The sequence below is a fragment of the Sinocyclocheilus rhinocerous genome, unplaced genomic scaffold, assembly GCF_001515625.1.
Source record: "Sinocyclocheilus rhinocerous isolate Xijiao unplaced genomic scaffold, SAMN03320098_v1.1 scaffold658, whole genome shotgun sequence".
Lineage (NCBI taxonomy): Eukaryota > Metazoa > Chordata > Actinopteri > Cypriniformes > Cyprinidae > Sinocyclocheilus > Sinocyclocheilus rhinocerous.
In genome coordinates this window covers 435,883-455,557 of record NW_015650392.1, presented here as the reverse complement: position 1 = coordinate 455,557, position 19,675 = coordinate 435,883, and the positions used below count along the sequence as shown (strand labels likewise).

At 39.6% G+C, this 19,675-nt stretch overlaps 1 protein-coding gene across 1 annotated transcript; it reads left to right on the top strand.

Annotated features, from left to right (window-relative positions):
* Window positions 1-2,917: 2,917 nt before the first annotated feature.
* LOC107712008 (von Willebrand factor A domain-containing protein 7-like) lies at window positions 2,918-17,931 on the top strand. The gene is made up of 15 exons (XM_016517132.1): window positions 2,918-3,115; window positions 3,386-3,679; window positions 9,327-9,420; window positions 9,543-9,671; window positions 9,785-9,971; window positions 10,435-10,604; window positions 13,715-13,827; window positions 14,025-14,141; window positions 14,232-14,441; window positions 14,688-14,820; window positions 14,958-15,110; window positions 15,850-15,936; window positions 16,533-16,804; window positions 16,989-17,282; window positions 17,440-17,931. Exons 1-15 carry the CDS (start codon window positions 2,918-2,920, stop codon window positions 17,929-17,931), a joined length of 2,943 nt encoding a protein of 980 aa, XP_016372618.1.
* The last annotated feature ends 1,744 nt before the right edge of the window (window positions 17,932-19,675 follow it).

Below are 19,675 nucleotides of genomic sequence, written 5' to 3'. Positions count from 1 at the left end.
AGAGGAGAACTGGCACCCCGACTGAGACTGGTTTTTCCCAAGGTTTTTTCTCCATTCTGTCATCGATGGAGTTTTGGTTCCTTGCCGCTGTCGCCTCTGGCTTTCTTAGTTGGGTACACTTCATTTCCAGCGATATCGTTGACTTGATTGCACATATACTATTTAAACTGAACTGAGCTGAATGAAGACTGACTGAATTCAATGATGAACTGTCTTTAACTGGAAAATTAGTGTTTACTATTGTCATTTTGCATTATTGACACACTATTTTCCTAATTAATGCTGTTCAGTTGCTTTGACACAATCTGTATTGTTAAAAGCGCTATATAAATAAAGGTGACTTGACTTGACTTGACGTGTACAGTTATTGCATTTTTAGAGTCAAAAAGGGGTCTTTGAAAACCAATCTGGTTTTAGGAAACATCACAGTACAGAATCTGCTCTTTCAAGAGTTTCAAATAATATTTTATTATCTGTTGATCCTGGGAACTCTGTAATACTTCTGCTGTTGGATTTGAGTGTGGCCTTTGAGACAATTGATCATGATATTCTTATTTTTTTCTTGAACATTGTGCAGCTATTAAAGGCCAGGCAATGAATCTGTTTATATAAATTGGATGTTTATCTTCCGAAGATCGTTTGACATGGATCTATTCTTGCCCCCATTTTGTTTTATTTATATATGCTCCCTTTGGGCTTAATTTTTAGAAAACAATGTTATTTCATTTTTTCATGCAGATAACACTCAAATATATGTGCCCATCAACTGGACTGTGTGCTTTAATTGCCTGTTTGTCAGACATTAAGGCATGGATGTCCAAAAATTTCTTAAACTTAATTAGAGTAACACTGAGGCAACTGTTAAAAACTTAGGTGTTGTCTTTGACTCTGCCCTCTTATTTAATAAGCAGGTAAATTCAGTAGTCAAATCATGTTTTTTTTCCCAGCAGAGACTACTGAACAAATGTAAAAACTTTTTAACCCCTGCTGAGTTCGAGAGAGTAATATACGCATTTATGTCTTCTTGTCTGGACTACTGCAATTCAAGTTATATAGGTATTGGTCAATCCTATATGAACCGCTTGCAAATAGTCCAAAATGCAATGTGGTAGGGCCTACACGTAAACTTGAGCACATTACCTCCGACTTACTCTCCGAGTTGGTTGTCGGAGTGTAAGATTTTAGTCTTTGATTTAAGGTCTTAAATGGGCTGGCACCTTCTTATTTATCAGAACTTGTGTCTGATAACAAATCTGCTAGATGTTTAAGGTCAGTTAGGTTCCCAGATCACAGTTAAAAAAAAAAGGGAGACCGGGCTTTTGCCATAGTCGGCCACAAATTGTGGAATAGTCTACCTTTATCTAATAGGATATTCTCTACAGAATCTCAATTTAAAGCAAAACTTAAAACCCACCTTTTAGAGAAGTCTTATAATATGCGAACCATCCTGAGCTTGTTTTCTTCTGTATGTTTGTCTTTGTATGCTGTTTTATGGTCTTGATTGGTGTTTTTTATTTTGGTTTTACAATTTTTGTATAACACATTGGTCAGCGGCTGTTGTTTTATTGTGCTATATAAATAAACTACACTAAACTAAACTAAACTAAACTAAAAATATATTAAACCAAGTTTTAGGAAAGTTTCCTAGCATACGTACTGTATGACTCAGCCAGATTTGTTGATAAGGACATCAGGTTTGTATGGTTTTATAAGTTTGCAAGACTTGTAATAATATAATATACTTGAAATATTATTTTGTAACCTGTGTCAAGCATTGTTATGAGCAATTAAGTGTTGTCAAGGAAAAAGAGGCGAGTCCAATTTGCTAACGGTTCGATCAAACAAAAGATGTACATAATTCGAAAGGGCACAGTCAATAATAGCAGTTGATAAGGAAATAATTTGTCTTCCTTACTGACCACACATTTACAGTAAGGATTATAAAATCCTGTGACGCTGACATTAGTCATGTGTGTAAAAGTGTATAAATGCATTGACAGAGTCTGTGTATAAGTTATAGTATATACACGCAAAATCTGCGAAAAGGTAATCAAACTATTCTCTACTTTATTTGTTGATTTATTGATTAATTGTACAATATTTATGTAATTGTGTAATATGTAATATTTTGTGCGTTAATGTCCAGTTTAAGACTAACAAATTTAACTGCTAAAAAATAATGTTTTAAGAATTATTCAAAATTTAGGGCAAGTAACTACAGGCAAATATTGTTTTTTTCATGCACTGGTTAATTTTGAGATCTTGGATTATTTGGCTTTTTCATAAAGTTTGGATTCACACTAGTGGAAAGAAAACACCCAAATATGCTTTATTGCACTTTATGTATTTGCATCTGTAGATTTAAAATACAGCACACGTTTTAAAGGCAGTTTTTTCTCAAAATACTTTTTTTTCCCTCTGCACTGAGCCAGAATTCTCCACTTCAGTTAATTTTACAGATGTATTCCTATCTACATTCAAAAGTCTTTTAGGGGTTTGTTGATGATTTATTTATTTATTTGTTTGCCTGGTTTTACACATTTTATTCCTGAAAAATGTGGTCAATTTCCTTCTTTTTTAATGGCTGTTGACATTATTATTATTATCATTATTATTATTATTATTTTGATTCATGGAATAAAAAAAGAGAGAGAGAAAAATATTCTGTAACTATATGTCAACAGAATGAAGAAAAAAATAATAAATTAAACCTGCCTTTTTCAGATTTTTTTTTCCTGCTGGAAATGTATGCAAATAAGTGCATTTTGATTAAATAATGCCTCATTACATATTGAAACATGCCATTTCTATTTCTATTGAAATTTCTATTTACCCTATTAACTTGGGGTGTTTTGCCATAATAATGTTTACTGTAATGTGTAAAACTTTCCCTCAGCACCTCTTCTTGTGGACAGCCATGGTTTCACTGGTTGTAGTGGCTGTATTTCTCCTCTGTGGGACCCTGTTTCAACCCCCTCAGGTGGCAGCATTCAAACCTCTCTTTCAGGACGGCTCCCTCACCCATCGAGAAATCACTCAGATGGCCATCCTCCGCAAGACTGCAGAAGTGTGTCGTGACATAGCCACTGCCCAGGGGCACGACTTCACACTCCCTGTAAGAAAAAGACATGGGAGTGAACCAACTAAATTGTAAAAACAAGTAAAGAGAATTAGCATTTTTGAGTCATACAAACTGTTATTAAGAGTAACAAAAGGTCTGTGATAAACATTCCATGAAGATACTTCACATTTTAGGGTTAGTCTCAAGTTATGCTACACACACAATTTAAATTGAAACCTAAACTGAAAAACAGAGGGAACTCAAGTTCTTTCTTGTTTTGAATAAAAATAATACTAGTAATAATTATGATATTCTACTCTTCAGATAAACAACAGACTGACTCCATCTGCTGTCCAAGAAGCCTGCTCAGCATCTGCCACTTCATTATCTGCTGTCTCTTCCCACGGTTTTTATTCAGCTATAACACAAATGTTCCTAAGCAATGCAGTTGTAGATCAACTTTTTGCACTGAGTGAGGCACATCACATAGATAATGAGGCTTTCAGTGAGGGTCGGGATCTCATTATCCAAGGTGTGGCTGCAGTAAAGGCCAGCGTGCAGCAGGAAAGCTATATCTCTGCCCGGAACACACTGGGGGCTCTATGTCACACTCTACAGGTACGTTACAAATCGAGATTGTAGTACAGTAATCTGTAAGGACAAAGGAATCTTCTTTAATATTATTTAAATGTTTTAATATCATTTAATATTATTTTTAATATTATTATTATTTTTACTTTTTACTTTCTGACCCTATATGAGCAACTATATTACTCCAGTCTTCAGTGTCACAACATCCTTCAGAAATCATTCTAATATGCTGATTTATTACTTTTATTATCAATGTTGGAAACATTTGTGCTGTTTAATATTTTTTTGGAACCTCTGATTCTTTTTTTCAGAATTCTTTGATGAATATAAAGTTAAAAAGAACAGCATTTATTAAAAATAGAAATCTTTTCTAACAATATAAGTCTTTGCTATCACTTTTATACAATTAAACACATCCTTGGTGAAGTATTAATTTCTTTAAAAAAAAGAAAGAATAAAAATTTAAAAGAACACTCCACTATTTTTTAAAATAGGCTCATTTTCCAACTCCCCTTAGTTATGGCGCTTTTCCACTGCATGGTACGGCATGGTACGGCTCGGTACGGTTCACTTTTGGGAGGTTTTCCACTGGGTACAGTACCTGGTACCTGGTACTTTTTTTAGTACCACCTTGGTTGAGGTTCCAAGTGAACCGCACCGTTACCAAAATGTGACATGTAAACTCTGCTGATCACTGATTGGCCGGAGAGAATCGTCACTACCTGCGTCACTGAACTTGCGACACAAACACAACAGAACTGCTAGATTTAAATCAGCACAGCCAGCGAAGGATTGAACGCAAATGAAAAAGTTTTTCAGGAGTCGCGACAGTAGAGGCGGCGCAACTATAACAACATGTGAATAATCCCGCCCATTCTAAAGTGATACTAAACTGCAGTGGAAATGCAAACCGACCAAAACTTTTTTTTTTTTTTTTACAGCAAGTGATAGTTGTTCATAAGTCCCTTGTTTGTCCTGAACAGTTAAACTACCTGCTGTTATTCAGAAAAATCCTTCAGGTCCCACAAATACTGTGGTTTTTCAGCATTTTTGTGTATTTGAACCCTTTCCAACAATGACTATGATTATAAGATCGTACTCGGTTACTTACGTAACCTCGGTTCCCTGAGATACGGGAACGAGTACTGCATCGCTAGACGCTATGGGGAAAACTCCTTTTCTCTGAGGACTGAAGCCTTTATAATCACACAGTGTAACTGCACGGCCATTGCAATGGCTCGGCAGCGGAGCTGCACAAGCCTATGGCGACGAAGCCCGCCAGAGGCCGCCAGAATGGGCAGGTCCATCTGGCTATATAAGCGGGCATTTCGTCATAGGATCTCAGGTAAATTCGACTAAAGCGACGACACTGAGTCAACTGAGCAAGGAATGCAGTTCTCTTTCCCGTATCTCAGGGAACCGAGGTTACATAAGTAACCGAGTACGTTCCCTTTCAATACTTCACTCGTACGGCATTGCTAGACGCTATGGGGAACCAATACAATCCTGCCATGTCATGAAAGAGGAACGACTGACATGAACTGGCCTTGAGCATTAAAGGCTCAGAGGTACCAATTATACGCAGGGTGAGCCCTTCAGAAGGCAAGAGGGCTGAACTCACTTAGGTCAGCTCAGCCTTGGATAATAATTCCATCGGTTTTGTGCAGCCTCAGTACTACTGAAAGGGCCGAGATCGTACCTGAAAAAACAGGCAATGCCTGATTAATTAGACTGCCTTAGGCAGGCGTGTATCCATTTAAGCAGATAGAATCTGAGCCTGCAAGGCCGGAACATCCAAGTTATAGAACCTGGTGAAAGTGGACGGCGAGGCCCAGCCGGCCACCGCACAAATATCTGCTGTGGACACACCGCTAGACCACGCCCAGGACGAGGCTACGCCCCGAGTGGAATGGGCTCTTGACTCCTATGGGGCTCTGAAGACCCAGGGAGGAGTATGCTAATGTGATAGCGTCAACCATCGAGAAATCCTCTGCTTTGTGACCGGGGACCCTTTGGTGCGGCCACCACAGCATACAAAAAGTTGTTCCGACCGCCTGAACGGGGTGGAACGCTCGATGTAAATTCTCAGCGCCCTAACCGGGCAGAGAAAGTTAAACTCCTGGTCCTCCTCAGAAGGAGGAAGCGCAGAGAGAGTAATAACCTGGGCTCTAAACGGGGTGTAGAGCACCTTAGGAATGTACCCATGTCTTGGTTTTAGGACGACTTTGGAGTCGTTAGGCCCAAACTCAAGACAGGCAGGACTTACCGAGAGAGCCTGCAAGTGACCTACTCATTTAATCGATGCTAAAGCCAGTAGCAGAGCGGTTTTCAACAACAGGGTTTTCAAGTCTGCAGACTGTAGTGGCTCAAAGGGGGAGCCCTTGAGGGCTCTCAGGACCGTGGGCAGGTCCCACGCAAGGACCGTGGGGGACCGGGGCGGATTGAACCTCCTGGATCCTCTCAGGAAACGGACAACTAAGTTGTTCCGGCCCACAGACTGTCCGGCTATAGGAGCATGGGAAGCTGCTATAGCTGCCACATAGACCTTGAGCGTGGAAGGGGAGCGGCCCTTGTCCAACAGCTCTTGTAGGTAGGACAATATCACCGATATGTCACATGAAAATGGGTCGTCGCCACGGGTTGTGCACCAGGCGGAAAAGACCGACCACTTAAGGGCATAGAGGCGTCTCGTAGATGGGGCTCTAGCCTGTGAGATAGTATTCAGGATGCTTTCAGGGAGATCTACTGATTCCCATCGAGAGCCCAGCGGTGCAGAGCCCGCAGCTCGGGCTGGGGCTGCCAAATCATCCTGTTCGCCTGAGAGAGAAGGTTCTGCCTCAGGGGAATGGGCCACGGGGCTGCTGTCAGCAGCTGAGACAGCTCTGAAACCCAAAGCTGGTTCCTCTAGAGCGGGGCCACCAGAAGGACTCTGTGTCTGTGTTCCCTGACTCGTCTAATTACCTGATGGATGAGAATGATCGGGGGAAAAGCATACAGGAGGAGGTTGGGCCAATCGTGGGCCAACGCATTCTCGCTCTTCGAAAAATAAGTTGTGAGAGTTGTCTTTTGAGGCAAAGAGGTCAACCCCTGCCTTGCCAAAGTTCTCCCAGATTTTCTGAACCGTCTGTGGGTGGAGCATCCACTCCTCTGACCAAAGGCTGGTTTTCCCTCGCACAGAGCTCCCCAACCTGTGTTGAATGCATCCGTCGAGACAACCTTCCTTCTGTAAATAATGCCCATGGTCATGCCCTGCTTGAACCACTGGGGGTCATTCCAAGGGTCCAGAGCTGACACGCAGGCCTGGCTCACCTTGACACGAAAGTGTCCGTGACGCCACGCATGGGACGGAACTTGCGGTTTCAGTCAGTACTGAAAGGGTCTCATGCAAAGCAGGCCCAACTGTAGTACCGGCGATGCGGAGGCCATGAGGCCTAGCATCCTTTGAAATGCTTTGAGGGGGCGAGAGGCTCCAACTTTGAAGGAAGCCGCGAGCTGCTGTATGGCCAGTGCACATTCTGGCGTGACCAGGAATGAGGTTCGTTGGCTGGGAGACAGTGAGCTCTTGGCAAAATTGACCCTGAGTCCCAGGCATTCTAAGTGGCTGAGGAGGAGGGGTCTGTGAGATATTAGCTCGGCCTCCGACTGGGCAAAGATGAGCCAGTCGTTGAGGTAGTTCAGAATATGGATTCCCATCTGTCTCAGAGGGGAGAGAGCCGCATCTATGCACTTCGTAAAAGTGCGAGGAGCCAGGGACAGTCCGAAGGGAAGGACCGTGTATTGATATGCCACTCCCTTGAAGGAGAATCTCAAGAATCGCCTGTGGCGAGTTCCCTGGGCATATTTGCGAGAGGATCTGTTCCAAAGTAGTTATCCTGAACGGCCGTTTCATGAGGGTGCGGCTCAGGTGCCTAAGATTGAGGATGGGCCGGAGGCCACCATTCTTTTTTTTTTGGACGAGGAAGTAGCGGCTGTAGAAGCCTGACTGGCTCTGGGCTGGCGGAACCGTCTATACAACTCCTTTTGCCAGTAAATTCATCACCTCGGAGTACAGAATGTGAGCGTCCATGCTCTGCACTAAGGTGTGGACCACGCCGCTGAATCGTGGGGGTCTTCGAGTGAACTGAAGTGAGTAGCCTCGTTTTTAATCCCCAAAAACCCAATCTGACACTCCGGAGATGGCCTGCCAGACCTCGGCCCACGTGACAAGGGATTGGATTGGTTCGAGTGGTAGGCCGCCTTGTGGGGACCCAACACTCGTGATAAGTGTAAGAGGAAATTTTGTCTCCTTTTTCTCGCTATAACAGCGGCTGGTTGTGTAGGCGCTATTTGAATGGGCCCAGTGTTCACAACCGTAATTACAATAAACACACTGCCGTCAGCACTCGGAATTGAACGGGGTGCTTGGAGGCATAAGAGAGGCTGTAGTGCTTTGCTGGACTCAATGCTCTTGCAGCTAGAGCAATCTGACCCGGTGGGTGTGGCCTCAGCGTGGGTGTGGCCCAGACGCGTCCGACCCTGAAGCTGTCAGTGATAATAATCACTAGTGACAGCATTCTCTTTAAATCCGCCTAAAAAGATCAAACCACTCATAGCAGAGGGGCACTGAAGATCCTTATGTGTACACACACCGGCAGATAAAAGGTACTGCGCGCATCCTCTCAGATCCATTCGTAGCAGACGAGGAGAGGGGCAAGGCCGCTTTCATTGAAGGCGAACCGTGAGCAAAGCAGAGTGAGACACAAACTCTTGCAATGAGAGTTGTCTGTCTAGTGAGCGCAGCCTCAGCATGGGCGTGGCCCAAGCGCACTCAAATAGAAGCTGTCAGCAATATTGTAAACCATAGGTGACAGCATTCTGCTCCGATCCGCTTTAAATTAAAGTACTAATTTAGCAGTACTAAATTCTTTCATTTAGTACTGCCCTTCAGAAGCTACAGAAGATACTTACATGTTTCCCTTAATACAAAATAAGTGAAATTTACCCTGATCTTCAAATTGAAAAAGTTTTCACCCCACGGCTCTTAATGCATTGTGTTTCCTTTTCTAGCATCAGTGAGCATTTGAACATTCTGTAATAGTTGCATATGTGTCCCTCAGTTGTCCTCAGTGTGAAAAGATGGATCTTATAATAATACAGTCATTGTTGGAAAGGGTTCAAATACACAAAAACGCTGAAAAAACACAGAAGTTGTGGGTCCTGAAGGATTTTTCTGAAGAACAGCAGGCAGTTTAACTGTTCAGGACAAACAAGGGACTCACGAACAACTATCACAAAAAAACAACAACAACAAAAAAAAAAAAACAGCTGTGGATCATTCAGGTAACAACACAGTATCTTAGGTCAGAATCAAGTGTATGTAAACTTTTGAATATGGTCATTTTTATAAATTCAACTATTATCTTCTCTTGTGGACTATATGTAAATGTCTTTTATGTGAAATATCTTATTCAGGTCAGTACCAAATTTAAATATAACATGCATTTTGTATGATCCCTCTAATTTTGGTAAAATAATTAAGATTTTGCAGATTCTGCAAGGTGTGTGTAAACTTTTGATTTCAACTGTATAGTATAGTATAAACACACACACACACACGTATTTATAATGAGTAAAATAACACTACATTGAGTAAATAAATTTACAACCTAGAAAATACATTTGTTTTTGTGTGTAGGATTTCTACAGCCACAGTAACTGGGTGGAACTGGGAAGCACTGCTCCTTTCAGCACACTGATCAAACCTGAACGTCCTCTCAACAACCTAGCAGGTATAACAAATTGCAGTTACCCCATTACACAATTTCTAAACCACCCATGTACTATATGCATATCCACAATATGAATATGGTATAAACTTGCACATTCTTTTACCTCTTATCTGCATATGTAGGCCCCAACACACCAACATGCAAGAGCTGCACTGGGTCAAACTGCAGAGATAACATTCTCCCAGAAATACTGCTGCAAAAGAAACTAACCTCAGGATATTTCAGTGTTTTCTCCTCCACAAAACCTGCAGGTAGGGAAGTTTGGCATCCCATGTGTAATGTTGATCTCCTCTGTAAATCATCACAGACAACAGGATGGCTGGAATTGGGATCACAAATCTACACTCACATAATTTTCTTTCAGGCAAGTGTAGCCATGGTGGCTCTCTCGACAGAACCAGTTCAAGAGAACCCACTGGAGGCATCAATAAGGATGACATTAGGTCAGATCATGGCTTCCTTCACCACCGTGCTGCTGAAATGGCCATCAACGCTACTGTGGAAGTGCTGCAAGACATCCGACTGGCCACAGGCGACCAAGCCTTTCTTCGGTACGAGACCTTCCTTTTACACCACACATAGTTTTAGACTCTGTCATAAAATAAATGGTTAAACTTATATTTATTTCATTCATCTCAAATTTATCACCAATACAGACTCTGCATCCATTCCATCTAACATATTTTCTCACTGACACACCCCCAACTCAGAAATTCAGGTCTTAAAGAAAGTTCTGAGTTTTCCACCCACAATTACAACTATTTAGAGGCGCTCATGTGCATTTAACTCAAAAGTACAACCTTTATGACAAGATTTTAACACATATTATATAGAATGCAGTATTGCAGTTAGGAAGAAAAAATGGAGAAAAATGCCTAAATTTGAAGAAAAAAGATTCTGCTGATGATGAAAAATTCAGATGAGTTTTTATTTAATCATAGCTATCCCTAGAATCCGTAATTTATATGGTTTTCCAGGTTTAGCCAATTTTGTTTGTTTCTTTCCCTCTCTCAGATTGGTGGGCCTCAGTCAGACCTCAGTTCTGGCTTTTGTGATTGACACCACGGGCAGCATGCATGATGATATTGAGGCGGCAAAGAATGTGTCCTTCAGTATCATAGACAGCAGGAGAGGAACACCAGAAGAACCTTCTGAATACATTCTAGTCCCATTTAATGATCCAGGTAGTCATATGGCGTATTTAGTCCTGTATATATGTATACAGGTGCATCTAAAAAATTGAATATTGTGAAAAAGTTCTTTTTTTTCTTCTTTTCTTTACTTTTAAAAAGTGAAACTTTCATATATTCTAGATTCATTACATGTAAAATAAATCATTTCAAATTTTTTTTTTGTCATTAATTTTGATGATTAGAGCTTACAGCTCGTGAAAGTCAAAAATCCAGTATCTCAAAATATTAGAATATTTACATTTGAGTTTAATTAAATGACCATCCCTACAGTCTAAATTCCGGGTGTCACTTGTTCTTTGAAACCACAATAATGGGGAAGACTGCTAACTTGGCAATGGCCCAGAAGACAATCATTGACACCCTCCACAAAGAGGGTAAGTCACAGAAGGTCATTACTGAAAGGGGTGGCTGTTCAAAGAGTGCTGAATCAAAGCATAATAAATGCAAGGTTGACTGGAAGGAAGAAATTGGGTAGGAAAAGGTGCACAAGCAACAGGGATGACCGCAAGCTTGAGAATACTGTCAAGCAAAGCCGATTCAAACACTTGGGAGAGCTTCACAAGGAGTGGACTGGAGCTGGAGTCAGTGCATCAAGAGTCACCACGCTCAGACAGCTTCAGGAAAAGGGCTACCAAGCCACTTCTGAAGCAGAAACAATGTCAGAAGCATCTTACCTGGGCTAAGGAGAAAAAGAACTGGACTGTTGCTCAGTGAAAGTCCTCTAGAAATATGAGAAACAGTCGATCCAACAATACAGATGAGCTGAAGGCCGCTATTAAAGAACGGCGCGGGAAGATGTGTTAGGTTGGGGGTGCTGTACGCGCGGGGGGTGGGTTAGAGGCTATTTACACTTAGTGAAAATAGCAGTATTTTTTAGTGATATCATATGCTATTTATACTAAGTCCAAATAGCTATAGATTCTTTCTACTATGTTAAAATAACAGGCTATTCTGCTAATTACTCCCGATACTTTATTTTCAATTTTTTCATTTTTATTAAAAATAAATGCTTTTCTGATGTGATTTGAAAAGAGAGAAAAAAAGTTTGCCAAAAGGCAAATTCAAACCCGGGTTGATCGCGTCAAAAGGGAGTAGGCCTATGACACACACTTTACTACACCACTGAATCTGACGGTTGATGACCGTCTTTTGTAATGTTGACTAACCCAATCACACGTTGGTGGGTGGAGTTAGTGTAAATAACCTCTGCCAACAAGGCGGGCTATTTGCACTTAGTGTAAATAGACACAGATTTTTTTTTTTGTATAAAACAAAAAAACTTTTGAAATGTTTTACTTTACATGTAATGAATCTAGAATATATAAGAGTTTTACTTTTTGAAATGTTACAAAAATAAGAACTTTTTCAGGATATTCAAATTTTTTTTATTTATTTCCCCCTGGGTAATTTACTGGAATTTATAACTTCGATAAGATAAAAGATATCAATATTAGATACCATTTTTGATACCACAGGGAAAAACTGCCATGACTTTAAAGGTATAAAATTGTAGATTTTTATTGAAAGATAACGATGCTAGAACATGACGATGAGGTATATTTTTACATTGATGAAAACAATTTAAGGTGGTAAAACACTGGAGAAAAACTTATAGATTTGGGGTGCTGCAGCACCCTCAGCACCCCCACTTCCCGCGCCTATGCCTGTTCTTCAATAGTGCCTCAGCAGTGCCACAGGCTGATCGCTTCCATGCCACACCTCACTGATGCTGTCATTTGTGCTAAAGGAGCACTGACTTTTTTTTATTTTTTATTTTTTTTTTGATTGATCTTAGGAAATATTCAAATATTTTGAGATACTGGATTTTTGACTTTCATGAGCTGTAAGCTCTAATCATCAAAATTAAAACAAAAAAACTTTTGAAATGTTTTACTTTACATGTAATGAATCTAGAATATATAAGAGTTTTACTTTTTGAAATGTTACAAAAATAAGAACTTTTTCAGGATATTCAAATTTTTTTTATTTATTTCCCCCTGGGTAATTTACTGGAATTTATAACTTCGATAAGATAAAAGATATCAATATTAGATACCATTTTTGATACCACAGGGAAAAACTGCCATGACTTTAAAGGTATAAAATTGTAGATTTTTATTGAAAGATAACGATGCTAGAACATGACGATGAGGTATATTTTTACATTGATGAAAACAATTTAAGGTGGTAAAACACTGGAGAAAAACTTATAGATTTGCATATATTTACTTCAAATTTCTTTAGAGAGAAGTATTATTTTTCCTATTTTTACCCAAGATAGGGTGGTGTGAGCATTAGTAAATACACTCATGTAATGTATGTTTCATTCATACTGAAATGCCAAATATGACTCACAGATGTAATAGAACATTCCAGGAAATCCCTAATATGGACAAAAATGGTGTTAGTCAACCTCATTTGGAGCTACAAAGACTCCCGTCGAGGGACCAAAGATGAAGATCCCACAGCTCGGGCCTAGCATTCTCTGAAAAACTCTGAGAGGATAAGAAGTCCCTAATCTAAATGACGCTGCTAGCCGCTGGATTGCCAGTGAGCATTCCGACGTAATCCAGGCCCACATCTGGGCCAAATCGATAACTGTCCCCAGTAAGATGACTCGCTGACTGGGAGACAGACAGCTCTTGGACAAAATGATTTTCAGCCCAAGACCCTCCAGTTGGCTAAGCACCTGTGACCTGTGAATGAGAAGTTCCTGCTCCAATCTGGCTAACACATCCACATCGTCGAGATAATTCATAATGTGGATTCCCATCTGCTACACAGCTACACAAGCATGAACAAATCAGGTTTCAGTATTCAGAATAAACAGGAGTTTCCCCATAGTGGGAAATAGGAGCAATGGGAGAGACCATTCGAAAGGGAACTTAAATAGTTATCCATTCAGCCATCATCTCTTTTGTTCATGTCCAAATCTAACTTGAAACAACTTAAACACAAAATTATCTGTGAGTGAGCTCTAAATGATAGCTGAACCGTTAGCATACACACAAAAACTGTAGTTATTATTTTTGAAACAATGTTAAAATGTTTAAAAAAATTCTTGTTGCTGTAGCGTTCAGTGATGTGTTTGTGTCATGCAGATTTTGGACCTCTGACAAGAACTGAGAATGCAGATATTTTCAAAGAGAGAATTAATTCTCTTTCAGCAACTGGTGGAGGAGACTTACCAGAGATGTGCCTGTCAGGACTACTGGTTTGTGTGTTTGTTTGTTTGTGTTTATTCATGTATGCCAATTGTAGTAATGTAAATGTAAAATGTGTAAATGTAAAAATCCCTCCTACTCATACTGATAAATAATATTACACTACTGATATATATATATATTTTTTGTGAATATCTCAGCTGCATTGATTTTTAATATAATAACTGAAAAAAATCTGGTTTTCCAGTTGGCACTAGCAGGAGCTTCTCCATCTTCAGATATTTTTGTTTTCACTGATGCTGCAGCAAAGGACTTAGAATTAAGAAGTACCGTTCAGGCCATGATAGAAAGGACCAGATCAACAGTGAGTGCCTGCAGATCACATCCCCATCATTGCTCCTAAAATGAAAGTGTTGTTAAATTGTTTGTAATGGCATTTTTCTGCACCACCCAGGTCACTTTCCTGTTGACTAACCCCTTCTTATTCCGGAGTAGAAGGGATGTCTCACAATCTAAAAGTTTTACATCAAAATCAATGTCTCTGTCAGACAAACAGCTGTACAGAGATCTGGCCCATGTTTCTGGTGGACAGATCATAGAGGTCACAAAAGCTACACTGTCTCAAGCCACTGCAGTCATTACAGATGCATCTACCTCTGCCCTGGTATGTTCTAAGAATGACTTAGAATTCAGAAAGTAATATCATCATGTGATATAAGGGACAAATTATGACAGAATTTTTATTTTTTTGAACTGTCCCTAAAATATAACATATTTAATATGGAAAAAAGTATATACCTCAAAAAACTGTTTCTGCTCTTTCAATATTTAATTTTTTTTTTCAATTTGGTGATTGGAATTTTGTGCTGCAACACTGCAACATATTGAAACATCTCTTTTTTTCTTGAAGGTGACTGTTCTTCAGGTGGTGAGAAGTCCAGTCATTGCAGAAAACATTTCTTTTGTATTAGATCCATCTCTATCCAATGTGACAGTGTATATTACTGGAGAGTCTCCAGTCTTCACCATCTACAGCCCTACAGGTGAGCCAACATTGTTTGCTAATATAAGGGTTTAATCTTCTCCAATACAAAAATCCAAATGCAAAATTGATTTATATTATATTGTTAAAAATTAGTTTTTAAATATTGTTAAAATATTTGTTTTCCCTGTCTTTCAGGTGTGTCTCAGTCAGGTTCGGTGGAAGATGGTCCTCTGGGCAGCATCCTGACTGTAGGTAATCTGAAGAGAGTAAAACTAAACTCTGACAACCAGACAGGGGAATGGAAGATCAGCATTGACTCCACACGCTCCTACAGTCTTAAAGTCATTGGTAAGCACGTTTAATGTTGCCTGTATATGTATTTTGTTTGTAAGCCATTGAGCTTTTTTTCCCCATCAAATTTATTATTACTTTTATTTTGAATCAAATGTCTAATTACACAATTTGTGTATCAACCCAGTTTTGAAGTTTTAGAAATGAAACTGCTAAAAAACAATGTGTTTGAATAAAACATCAGTAAAAATGTTCCTTTGGAACATTGCAAGACTGTTACATCTTGAAATAGTTCTGTCAGGACCACTATCGTCAAATGATAGACACTTAGCATACAGTTTGGTTTGGCGGTATGGTTCTGTTCTAGGCAAAAACTCACTACCCATCCATGCAGCCTATCATGAATGAGCAGGGAGAGCAGCAATGATAACCCCCTAGGATAAACAGAACAGAACAAAGCAGATATCATTAATGTACTTAATGAGATTTAAGTGTGACACATTATTCAAGATAAAGGAGTCTGATTCAACAAGGGATATCAGAAGCCAAGTCCTGACCGTGGCAAAAGGAGGAGTTGGGGATGGAGGAGGGTAATTTGCTCCTGAGCAAGCGAAAAAGTTGCTGAATAATACTGAATAGAGCTTATATAGGAATGCCGTGATAGGTCTCATATTCCTATAGGTAGATGTGATCAGCAGAGAGTCAGCTGATGCAAGCTTGACTCACATGACCTGCCAGAACTAACGCTAAACGCTTAATTTGTACTGCATTCACTCTGCTTTAATTTTGATTACAGGTCAGAGTTCTGTGAACTTTCTCTTTAACTTTGTGGAGCAGTTAGAAGGAGGTGACTTCACACCGAAAAATAATCGTCCTTTCATTGGTATGATATCATCTTCTTCATCTATTTCTTGATTATTACTAGACAGTTACACTACCATTCAAAAGTTTGGGGTCGGGAAGATGTTTTTTATTTTTTAATTTTTTATGTTGTTTACAGAGGCTGTATTTATTTGATTAAAATACAGTAGAAACAGTAATATTGAGAAATATTATTACAATTTAAAATAACTGTTTTCTATTTTAATAGATTTTATAATGTAATTTATTCCTGTGATGGAAAAAGCTGAATTTCAACAGACATCCAGTTTTTAGTGTCACATGATCCTTTAAGAATCATTCTAATAGGCTGATTTGATGTGAAAATACATTTCTTCTTATAATCAGTGTTGAAAACAGTTGTGCTGCTTAATTCATTTTTTTCCCCCAGGATTCTTTGATTTCATTACAAATGTGTTTACTGACACTTTTGATCAGTTTAATGATCCTTGTTGAACAAAAGTGTTTATTTCTTTCAAGAAAAATCTTACTAACCCCAATCTTATGAACAGGGGTGTATATAAACATGAAGAAATCTTTTGTGTGTGTGTGTGTGTGTATCATCAATGAAAACAATAAAATGTTTTTCTGATTACTTAGGTCGGAACACTGCTTTGTTTGTCTCTGTGACCGGAGGAGATTCAGTCAGAGTGACTGACGTGCTTCTAGTTGAAGCTTCAGGATTGGATGTTGTTAATGGAACCATTAAATCATTGGGTGCGACAGACTTCCTGGTCAACATAGACAGAATCCCAGAGTGGGCGTTTGTGGTGCAGCTGAAAGGGCTGTTACATGACTCAACTCGATCTTTGCATGTTCGATTCCAGAGACAGTCACCCACCCAGCAGCAAGGCTCTAGAGTTACTATCACGGTGAGCTTGAAGAGACAGTTCACCCAAAAATGAAAATTCATTATTATTACCTGCCATCATCACATGACTTTTACATGAGATTAGTATTACTAGTATGGAATATCAATACATGAGATATGCAAAATACACTGATAATATCTCATATTAATATTAATAAAATAATATTAAACATGTTTCTTCTCAGGCACAACCAAATAACACTATAGAGCCTGGAATCCCATTTAATCTCAACTTTACATTGGCCACTAATGCAACAGGAAGCAGTTACACTATCCGAGCCCGGACAGATCGCAGCTTCAATGTGTCTTTCCCCAGCTCTCTGGACACGGGGACAGACGGAAGTGCCCAGGGAATCGTAACACTGACTGCACCCTCAGACACAGAGTCAGGGACGGATGTCACACTCACCATTGAAGCAGAAGATTCAGAGTCCGGTGACTCTAATTACGTGGCACTGCAGTTCACTGTCATGACTAAGGTAGCCATTATGAAAGCTGCAGAAAATCAAGAGTACATATTATTATATACCATCCATTGATAAGAATATAGCTTTCTGCATCACTCAGTGTTTTTACATGCAAACAGTATTTGTTGACTAATTGTTGTTTATTATTATTATTTTTTTTTTTTGGAAGGTCACAGATTTCGCTAGCCCTGTCTGTCAGATAGTGAGCATCAAAGCTAACTGTCCTGTGGAATGCAGCAGAGCATCATGGGAACTCTCTGCCAACTTGACGGATGGAAATGGTACAGGCATAGCCGGAGTGTCCCTCAGTCGTGGCAATGGCTCTCTCAGCTTAAGTTATGTGATGAGTGCGGATGGCACAAATGTGACTGTGGCATCTTATAATACTTCCTGTTGTTCTCAGGAAGTAGAGCTGGTAGCTGTGGACAGGGTGGGAAATGTGGGCACATGTTTTGTCTCTATAAAGAGCCCTTCTACAGCTATTAGCCCCAATGGTTCTACAACTGTTAGCTCCAATGTATCTACAACTGCTAGCTCCAATGGATCTTCAACTGTTGGGCCCAATGGTTCCACAGCTGTTACCCCCAATGGATCATATTCTGTGTCCTTCTCCATGTGTGTTGCTCTTGTAGGGTTATTAGTTTTCTTTCTTTGTGGATGAGAGGAACTTAAGTCATGAATTAAGTGAAAATTTTTCTGATATTGTTAACTTAACGTTAAGAACAGTGTGGATTTACTTTAAAATTGTAACCTTTTAATATAAGATTAGCATGTGCAGGATGATGTATGTAGCACAAAATATAAAATATCAAAAGAGGGGTAAGATGACCCTCCAATTATATAAAGTGTCATTAATGTAAAATGCTAAATCAACTATTCCATAGAGCAGTGATCACCAACCTTTTTAGGCCCAAGATCCCTGACCTCGGCCTATACGGAGAAGAAAATGCCATTGCCATGGAAACTTTTCTCAAGACAGTACCCTTCAGTGATACATTATAACCCCATAAATGTAATGCATTTTTGTACTTATTTTACTGTTTTTTTCGGGATCTACTGGGACAGTGATAAGATCTACCAGTCGATCGCGATCGACGGGTTGGCGACCACTGCCATAGAGGGTATGCATTGACGTCACTTTCCCGCCTGAACACACCTGCTTTAGCTGGACTGAGTGGCAAAAGAGCTGCAGCGTGAATGGGTTTAATTCATAGCTTTGCAATCCGCTTAATGGTTCAGTGTTTTCCTTCTAATGGTTTTCTATCGGAAACCATTTAACGGTGAAACGTTGCACATTGCTTTATATTCTGGCTTCATGTGCTTGCCTGTACAAAATATACATAATCAATCAGGTGTTTACTGAATTTCGCCTTTCAATATCTGCGTTTTACTATATTACTACTTAATGCAAACTGCGTAAAAATAACTGGCGGTCAGTGGAGCAAAGCGTAGTTTTGCCCTCCAGGTGGGCGTTCCTATAAGGGTGTGACGTCACGTGAAAACTATCAATAGGGGAAGCTGCGAAAACGTGAGTAAAACGAACGATAATCAGTTTAAACTAAAGGTTGCTGAACTCGATATAATGTTCCTTACAACTTGCCAAATATCCAGTGGTCAATGGATATCGATAGGCCTATGCAGCCAGGAATCGTGTTTTCTGACATTTAGCCTAGGCATATGTGCCTGATTTTGACCCTGGGGAAGTAAATAAAGCAGATTTGCCTGTGAACGCATTTTGTAAATACAAAATAAATCCGGGTGATCACTTATATCAATGTTATATATCGTCCAGCGCAAAAACTTACATAGCCTAGTTGTTGTCAGTGTTTATTTAAAAACATCCAGTTATGCAGAATATAAGATGGTAAATATTTAATTGATGAGTTATCAATACGATATATAACAATACAATAATAGAATATGATTTGACCGTAAAATTCAACATATTAACATGAAATGATAACCTCAAATCCGTGTTTCGCTGCCTGGAGTCCATTTGTTTCTGTGAATTGCAGCGATTCATCTGCTTCTCTTTTCTGTAGCTTTCGGCAGTCTGTAAAAATATGCCTCAGGTTTCTTGTCAAATCTATTTGTACAGTCAATCGCAAAGCTCTTTCTCGTTTTAGATGTGTTTTATGTGTGTTTTAGTGAGTCCTTTTGCCACTCAGTGGGCGGAGCCCCTGTTCTGATGATTTGTGCTGCCTCCCATTAAAAAGATAGGTAGCACAAATCGATAGCGGAAAATGCTACCTATCAGATTGTGCTGCCTACCAGCATCTTATTCATGTGGTTTGAGGCTTTTTTTAAATGACCATACCTACCCCTACCCTAAACCTACCCGTCCACACCTACCCTTAACCTTAAAACAATGCAAATATATTTTTGGTAGCACAATCTGATAGGTA

What these genes read in the sequence shown, in the direction of transcription:
- LOC107712008 (XM_016517132.1), top strand. Translation starts at nt 2,918, where the DNA reads ATGGTTTCACTGGTTGTAGTGGCTGTATTTCTCCTCTGTGGGACCCTG. An exon ending in CTCCTCCACAAAACCTGCAG is followed by an intron (nt 9,672 to 9,784) that starts GTAGGGAAGTTT and finishes ATTTTCTTTCAG; the next exon opens with GCAAGTGTAGCCATGGTGGC. An exon ending in AGTTCACTGTCATGACTAAG is followed by an intron (nt 17,283 to 17,439) that starts GTAGCCATTATG and finishes TTTTTTTGGAAG; the next exon opens with GTCACAGATTTCGCTAGCCC.